At 28.1% G+C, this 9,026-nt stretch overlaps 2 protein-coding genes across 3 annotated transcripts; both read left to right on the forward strand.

Annotated features, from left to right (window-relative positions):
- The first annotated feature begins 543 nt into the window (after positions 1 to 543).
- Positions 544 to 1,976, forward strand: Tap42 (immunoglobulin binding protein Tap42). The gene is given in 5 exon segments (XM_015325418.2): positions 544 to 686; positions 778 to 1,116; positions 1,199 to 1,596; positions 1,680 to 1,794; positions 1,796 to 1,976. Coding segments are annotated over 5 exon segments (1,071 nt in total). The 5' UTR covers positions 544 to 572; the 3' UTR covers positions 1,901 to 1,976.
- A 260-nt stretch (positions 1,977 to 2,236) lies between these two features.
- On the forward strand, positions 2,237 to 6,321 carry LOC107068710 (polypeptide N-acetylgalactosaminyltransferase 3). Of its 2 annotated transcripts, none has more exons than XM_015325413.2 (11): positions 2,237 to 2,368; positions 2,956 to 3,458; positions 3,566 to 3,675; positions 3,748 to 3,928; positions 4,001 to 4,170; positions 4,235 to 4,402; positions 4,494 to 4,593; positions 4,660 to 5,069; positions 5,145 to 5,287; positions 5,494 to 5,760; positions 5,920 to 6,321. In XM_015325413.2, the coding sequence occupies exons 2-11, from the start codon at positions 3,322 to 3,324 to the stop codon at positions 6,052 to 6,054; spliced, it is 1,821 nt and encodes a 606-aa protein (XP_015180899.1). In that variant the 5' UTR covers positions 2,237 to 2,368; positions 2,956 to 3,321; the 3' UTR covers positions 6,055 to 6,321. The 2 variants fall into 2 exon arrangements, with proteins under 2 accessions (XP_015180899.1, XP_015180898.1); XM_015325412.2 differs by having other exon boundaries at positions 2,249 to 2,368; positions 3,080 to 3,458.
- Positions 6,322 to 9,026: the final 2,705 nt, after the last annotated feature.

The raw sequence follows: 9,026 nt of genomic DNA on the forward strand, positions 1-9,026 counted from the left end.
AGGTCATTCGTTATGAATATTGTAATATATATACTATAATTATGAAAATAAATAATGCTACATACTTGTAGCGAGTTTAAAAAAATTAATATTTTTTTTTAAATAACATACACTGATAATTGTCTAATTAATACGAATTATTAAGTTTTTCTAACCATCGATTGATGAGTGATTCAACTTTTTTCACATTTGCCACACATATAGTGTTTCAAGAAAGTACATACAGTGTTGTACGAAGATTTTTTGAAAGAAACCGTGTTATAAGATACCGTGTTGTAGGAGGGCTACCTGTATATGCAATGTAATTATTTGTACCGATAACTATATATATATATATATATGTAGGAACATTACCTACAATTTTACTTACCGACAGTTTTATTTTATCATAAATTCTCTGCGCGTTTTCAAAAACTGTTTTACCATGCGTAATGAAATCGTTTTTATCGACGTATCTCTAATACGCACCTTCATGAATCTACGTTTAGTTTTCATCAGATACAAACATAACCTCTTTGTGCTGAGCATAAGAAAACTAAATACCAGGTAAAGAATAATAACAAATAATAAAAATGTCAGAAGATAAAAAAGATAATTCAACGTTGTCTGAATTGTTTGAAAATGCATTTAAATTATTCAATAATATTAATAAAACAGATGAGCCAACTAATGCACCAAAAGTACAGGTAATTAAAATAATTAAATATATAATATTATTACTGTTTTTTAAATCTCATATAAAAAATATTCATGTTTAAATTAATTATACCCGTTTAGTCTGACATTAAGAAGGCAATGAACATGTTTGAAAATTTAACAAGATTTGTATCTGTGGTAGACATGTTTAGCGAAAATGAAACTGTCGATGAAATAGCAACGGAACATCTCAAGTATCTTTTATTACCAGCTCTTCTTGGTACTCTAATTACTAAAATATGTGGTACCAATGACAGAATGCATCTGATCAAAGTAGCGGAGATCTACTTTGTTGATTTTCTAAAAAGACTTAAAGCTTACGGTATTACAGACATAAATATTCCTGAAGAAAAATCAGAACAAGAAAATGGTAGTTCTAACGCCAGAGTCAAAAGTAATGCTGAGATGATTACGGAAATGGTAATTTTTAATTTTATTATTTAACTTCAATAACAATCAATATAGATAGATTATTTACTTATTGATCATTTATATTCTCTAGGTTTCTTGTAGAAATACAAAATTACAAAGATACCAAGAACAAAAGGAATTAGAGTCTCGTTTAGACACATTGCAAAAAAACTTGGATAATCCAAACATTGATGATGAAACTAAAAGGGAATATTTTATGGCACTTTTAAAATTATACGTAATACAAACAATTGATGAATTGAGTTCGATAGCAGCGGAGAAACCTATATTGGAATATATGCAAAAGATGGGCCCTTCAGAAACCATGACGAATCGTTCTTCGCAGAAATTCAAATCATCTGCTAGTAAACTTCAACCAATTATTATCACACGAAATGAACTCCAAAAGAAAGTTTACGGTGCTGGATATCCAAGTCTTCCAGTTTTAACGGTTCAAGAGTTTTACGATCAAAGAGTTAAGGAAGGAGAGTAAGTATCGGATTCTTTTTTCTAAAAAAAATAAAAATAAATTAAACCTAATTGAAAACTGACTGAATTCTTTTCTTTTACAGTTGGCCTGATCAATCGCAACGTAATCAAATTAATTCTAAATGTCTTCAAGATATAGCTAGCAGCGATGACAATGAAAATACACAAGAAGACATTGAAAATATAGAAAAGGAAGAAAAAAATAGAACAGGATGACCCAGAACTTTTGGAACGAACTCGTGCTATGGATGAATACAAGGATACGCATCATCGAGGATGGGGAAATCGTGCGAATAGAAGTTAAATCCAAAATCACATGTATTAGTATAGATAATACAAAAGAATAAAATTATATAAGTAATAAATAATTAACTACAATATGTTATGCATTGCATTATACTGAGTTATAATATTTTATGTTGCAGATTATTGTATATTATATTGTATTATATCGTGTAATAATTAATATGATTAGATAAATATCTGTAGAAATTACAAAACATAAAGTATTTCGTACATTTTAATGAAAGCAACAATAAAAATATTAATCGTAACTATTTATTAATTGAACAATTGTATATTCATTAATTTATTCAAAAATAATATTAAATAACATTTGTCCATTGAAATTTACTTTGTAGTTTTCTAATCGATAAAGTAGGAATCCTGAAATCATGGTGTTTTGTGTATTGTTCATGGAAAGAAGTAATATCATATTAAGTATTCAAGATTGGGAAAGTTATTGTGCCTATTGTACCCGATAATGTTTCATGTAAGACGAATTTCTTTTCATTTAATTAAATAATTATTATAATAATTTGTGATTTATGAAAATATTTGATCAAACATGATAAAATATATTTCTTACCTCTCAATAGTACAATTAACATTTTTAAAAATTTATTTGTATGTATTTTTAAATATTTTCTTATTTCACTAGAAAAACGTGAAATAAATATTTAATAATAAATTATGAAATACTAATTATATATACAAAGAATTTGTATAATTTAATACATTTAGGTTAGATCAAGTTCCTATATTTTTGTAAACTGTATAAAATATAATGGCAATATATTAAATGTATTTTAATTATTTATTTCTATTTGGATACTTCAAATAGTATTAGCATTAATTAATATTCTTTATATTTGACTAAAACATTTAGTTTATAGTCGTTGAATTTTAATATTATGCCTATTAGCATCAATGACCCAAAGATCTAAACTTTTGAAACTATTATTACCTATTTATAAGTCCATAAGATTTGAATTTGAAGTATTTAACTATTATTTAATAAATGTTTTTAGATGTTACATATTCTTGATTGTAAATAACAGATTTCATATCTAATTTTAGAAGTTATAACAAGACTTGCATTTAACTGAATCATGAGATCCTTCGTATAAAAAAAATTAGTTGCGGACTAAACTCTAGAGATAAGCAATCACGCTCATTACATGTAGCATTTATTATTTGGTAGATGTTGCAATCTCCAACCAAAATTGTTTCATTGCGATGACCTGACCCAATCATTAAAAGGAGAATAATGATAGCAAAAGTCATAATGTTTTGATAAACTTACATGATATATTCTCATGTAAAATATTTAAGAAGAAAAGCCACATGAATAATTCAGTCAGTAGCAAATTATCAATCTTAAGTTGATCGAGTTTGGAATAAGAAAAGGGGGAAAAAAATGATCGATTGAAAGTGCGTTTCAACATGTTACCAAGATTAAGAAGAATATGTCGTTTTTATACGATAGTTATCACCGTTGTAATAATTATTGGAATATTCATAGTTTGGTCTAAAAATAAAGAAAAATCTGACAAACGGTCTAATGATTTTGTTCCTTTACGGTATGTAATATTCTTTTTCAATATTAAACATTATTTGATTATATATTATTATATATTGATTATAATTATTTGATTATAATTAAATAATTATTCTTATTTATTTCTAGTCTTTTAAATGATCAAAAAGATTATTTGGATCGTCAAGGTATTCATGTGGTAGTCGGTCATTACATAGGAGATTCTGTAGACCCACTGAAATCTCCTAACATAACTAAAGGTGAGTAAAATATTTTCATCCTTATCTAAGACCATGAACAATTACATATAATATAAATATTTTTTCTTTCAGAAATTATTAATAAAAATATGTTTAATCCTCGACCATTTGAAGGAAGAAATGGAGAGCCAGTAATAATACCGTCTAAGGATTTTTTTAAAATGCAACAACTCTATCAAATAAATCGTTTTAATTTAATGGCAAGCGATAGAATACCATTGAATCGTTCTTTACCCGATGTAAGAAAAAGAAGGTAAGCTATAAATTGTAATATGTATTTGTATAATCCTATCATTGTCTTTAAAATATTTTTATTTACTGATAGATGTATTGCGAGGTATAAAGATGTAGTTGATCTTCCAAGAACGTCAATAATTATAGTATTTCATAATGAAGCGTGGAGTACGTTATTAAGGACAGTTCATAGTGTCATTAACAGATCGCCTAAAGAATTATTGGAAGAAATAATACTTGTTGATGACAACAGCGATAGAGGTAATAATTAAAAATGATCGTTTTAAATATGCATGATAACATTTATCAAACATGTTTGTTACAGAGTTTTTAAAAAATTCATTGGATGAATACGTAAACACTTTAAGCATTACAACTCGAGTACTTCGTTCAGAAAAGCGGATAGGATTGGTAAATGCAAGACTTTTAGGAGCGAAGGAAGCTAAAGGTGAAGTTTTGACTTTTCTCGACGCCCATTGCGAATGTACGGTTGGTAGGTAAGCTTTTGAATTTGATTGGGTTAGTTTTCAAAAGTTATTCAAATTATAATAATATATAGCCTAATTAAATTATTTGATTTTTAGGATGGTTAGAGCCGTTATTGGAAGCAGTATCAAAAAATAGGACTCGCGTTGTGTCTCCTGTTATTGATATAATCAATGACGATACGTTCAGTTATACACGGTACGTTTTATTTATAAAAATCTATTAACAATCATTCTTACTAATTAATATTTACTTTTTATATAGATCATTGGAACTACATTGGGGTGCATTCAATTGGGATTTGCATTTCCGTTGGTTAGCATTGAATGGCCGATTATTGAAAGAAAGACGCGAGAACATGGTTGAACCCTTCAGAACACCAGCAATGGCTGGTGGATTATTTTCCATGAATAGAGATTATTTCTTTGAATTGGGCAGCTACGACGATCAAATGCGAATTTGGGGTGGAGAAAATTTAGAACTTTCGTTTCGCGTTTGGCAATGTGGCGGTAGTATAGAAATAGCACCATGTTCTCATGTTGGTCATCTTTTCCGAAAATCATCACCCTACACGTTTCCTGGTGGTGTCGGTGAAATACTTTATGGAAATCTTGCCAGAGTGGCTTTAGTCTGGATGGACGAGTGGGCAGAATTTTATTTCAAATTTAATCCTGGTTAGTAATACAATTATACTTTATATGTACTTACCTAATTTTGTATATTAATTGACAATTAATATTATTTTGTAGAGGCAGCTAGAATGAGAGACAAACAACAAATTCGATCAAGATTAGCGTTGCGAGAAGAATTAAAATGTAAGAATTTTGAATGGTACTTGGATAACGTTTGGCCCGAACATTTCTTTCCGAAGGACGATAGATTTTTTGGCAAGGTATTAAATTAGATTTTATTTACTTTTTCGTTACTAGTGACCGATATATAAGGTCATAGGTTACTAGACCACATATATAGTATATACAAGCTAATTTATATGGAAAAATAATACTTGTGTTATGATTGTAACTAAAGGGTTGATTATTTATATTATAATTATATTTTATTTGATGTATAATTAAAGGGAATTATTTTTGTACGCAGATGATACACGTAGCTACGAAGAAATGCATCATGCGTCCTCTGTCAAAAGCTTCGTATTCGCAACCTTCGGCTTATGCCGTTCTCGAACCGTGCTTACAACATTCGATACTCGCTCAAATGTTCGTCATGACTAAAAGTGGCGTGGTAATGACGGACGAAAGCGTTTGCTTGGATGCACCTGAGCATGATACGTTACATACAAGGCCAAGAGTAAAGATAATGGCTTGTAATGGTCTCGACAAACAAAAATGGCGATACGATGAAAAGGTAAGAATAATGAATAAATTATAATATATAATATATTTAATTTCTTTTTTTTCTTTCTAATATTTCAAAATAATGTAGACTAATAAATCATTGACCTGCATTTAATATAATGATTTATTTGTATTTTTTATTCTTATTAATTTTTATTTTATTGTTCAGAAAAAAATACTTTTACATACGTCTTCCGAAATGTGTCTTCAATACATGAACGATACGCAAGAGGGTCTTGTAATAGCTGATTGTAATGGAAACATTGAACAACAATGGTCATTAGAATCCGTCCCGTGGAAATAATCAGTATTTTCGCACAAATTAATATTAAACAATGTATACTTTCTCTTCTAACCAGGGGACACTAACTTATATAGACAAAATATACGAATCTTTGATAATATTTTTATTACATAGCTATTCTTTTTTTGAATAATAACTTTTAAGTTACTAACATAAGACTGACTTTCTTATAAGAAACAAAATGATTAAAAGGATTTTGATATATTATTGGAATATTTACATCTTTTACGATGTAATAAAAGATGTATATACATCTGTTTACGATGATTATGTGATGTCTTTATTGTTAAACAAATCATTGACCATTTGTTATAATGTAATAAATCCCTTTATCCCTCCCCTCAAAATATGACAATAACCATTAACTCGAATGGACTAAATTTTTATATCCTTTTTATTCATTTGTATCAATCATTTAAATTCATTCCTACCAGTTACAATAAATTAGTTCGTTTCACGATACTACAGGGTTCTAAGTATCAAGGATAAAAATATGAAAGCGTGACGCGTTTACCATTTATAAAAAATAAAAAAACAGAACATTTCCGTGTCATCGAGTCTCAACATCGCGTGAATCTCATCGATGATCAGACAAATGATGCGTCCGTGAGAAAAAGAAGAAAGATCACTGTGCAGCATCGAAGGTAGCAATTACAACGTCCTTTTGTACGAAAGAAAACATCGCGTTCTCATATATTGAGTCGGATAAAAAGTTTTCTCGAATTTTCCCGATAAATCGTATAAAATTGATAATAATTAAATCAATCGTATCTATCAACACTCGCGATACTATCGATATGGAACTTAAACGTCAAGCATAAAACAATTTTAAAAATCATTCATAAAAATTTGAAACAAGATTATATCAGCCTGTTTATTATTACTATTATTATTATTATTATTATTATTATTATTATTATTATTATTATTATTATTATTATTATTATTATTATTATTTCGTAAACATCTAAATATAAGAAATTTTTTTATATTATTTTTATAATATTTAAAAGTCCGTGATTTAGAATAAAATTTGTATTTTGTAAAAAAAGTATAGAATATTTTTGTTTCAAATTATTAAATCAACAGGATTAAAGGGTAAATAAAAACAAAGTAATATTTATCGAAGGACAACTCACGAACTATCCTCGATGACATCGTTATCCTTTTCTAAAGAGGAATTGTTTAAACTTGATCTACTAATTACATGATTAATTTATTTGAACAAAAAGAAAAATAAGACGCAGCTATGACGCGAGTGCGTGCGTGCATGCGTGCGCTGTTTCTCGTTTAAAAAGAGGAAGAGGACATTTGAGACTAAAAGATCTCTTAGTAAAGTTATTTTGAGATAGAGAATAGATGTTATTTTCAAAGCGATGCATCTATACGTCAGTTAACGATCGTAATGGCGTTCTTCGATATCTGGGTCAAAGTCACGTCCTCGTCGAGGCCAAAGAGCCACTTAGCCCGAGGCCTATTTTCCCTGTCTCCGCGTAATTCCGATCACAAGTTCGGACCAACTTTGGCAGAGATCCTTGCTCATCTCTCTCTCTAACGTGTTTTATAAAAAGATACTGAATGATTCATAAATTAATGGTTATCATGTGTTATTAATATTTAAATATAATATTTAAATACAATATTTATAATTGTTAAGATATTCATTATTCATCTATGATTGTATTTTCGATGTAATAATTATTATATATTGCGTTAAAATTTATTTGTATTAAAAAAAAAAGACATGGTGGTTATAATTACCGTTCAATTTGAACAAACAAAACTCATCAATACCAACTCGTATATATTCGTTTATTTATTTATTTATTTATTATTTATCGCAGTCATGTAAATTCATCTCCATTTATTAATGAAAACATGATGGTAACAATGATATATATGTTGTATATATTTTTTTCTTTATTTCATTTGCGTGAATTAATATCATCCCCTATATTTTACTTATGAATTATTCAATCGTACGAATAAAATTTTCCTTGATAATTAGAAAAAAAAATAAATTGAGATAACATGTGGTTTGTCCAGTTGTTGTAAAAGTAGAAATTGTTGTCTCGGGGACATCTCTGTTCTTAGGATTTATCAGGACGGTCACGTCTCCCGTCAACGGACGTTTGCGGACCGTTCCGGTTCTCACACACCTTTGTGACCCTGGTTTAACCGTGCACGCGTAATATTATTTCTTTTTTTCCCACATTAATCGTATCTTCAACCGTTCGTGTCAAGTGTCAAGGAGAGTGGTTGATTTTTTTCTTCAAATCATTTCTTTTTAGTATAAAATAGTTCTTTTTTTTTCAAATGAAATTAACAAAAGGGGATGGAGAAGACAAGTATGAGCTTTTTATTCTTTTTTTTTTTCTTTTTTTCTTTTTTTTCTTTTAATAGAAAAATACGACGATTCTTAAAACGAGTGTCACTATATTTATATATATATATTTTTTTTCTTTGAGACATGTATATATATATATATACAAGGTATTTGAAAATACATGAAACCAACTTTAGAAATGAATAGGAGATACAAAAATTATAAAAAATAGTTAATACAAATGATCCTAATTTGATATCGTTTTAAAGTTATAACCATACATTTGTGTTTCAATAATCCACTACAATTAATCTTCATGAAAAATTCCCAAAACATTAAAGTTCTTCAAAATTGTTTTCAAGTGTTCTTGCAAATAGAAATCTAACAACAAATACACACTTGTAAAGTTTGAAAAGGAAATAAAAAAATAATGAAATACTCGTAACAAATTATAGTGTGTGTTTTTATATGAATTGAAATGATGAAATTTAATTCACAAAATTTGTTCACTTCTCCTAAAGTGGATCCCATATATGACGAAACATCTCTTATATGTATATATATTTGTTCTTTTTCTTTTTTATCGAATATTACATATTGACATATATACAGTCACTATTACGGTACATAAAGTAGTTTTTTTTTT

The sequence above is a fragment of the Polistes dominula genome, unplaced genomic scaffold (genome assembly GCF_049000335.1).
Source record: "Polistes dominula isolate Pdom_NZ unplaced genomic scaffold, Pdom_raw_medaka contig_73, whole genome shotgun sequence".
NCBI classification, from domain to species: Eukaryota; Metazoa; Arthropoda; class Insecta; order Hymenoptera; family Vespidae; genus Polistes; species Polistes dominula.

Coding starts and splice junctions, on each gene's coding strand:
- LOC107068710 (XM_015325413.2), top strand. CDS start 3,322: ATGTTACCAAGATTAAGAAGAATATGTCGTTTTTATACGATAGTTATC. Junction 3,929..4,000: donor CCCGATGTAAGAAAAAGAAG/GTAAGCTATAAA, acceptor ATTTACTGATAG/ATGTATTGCGAGGTATAAAG. Junction 5,288..5,493: donor ACGATAGATTTTTTGGCAAG/GTATTAAATTAG, acceptor TTTTGTACGCAG/ATGATACACGTAGCTACGAA.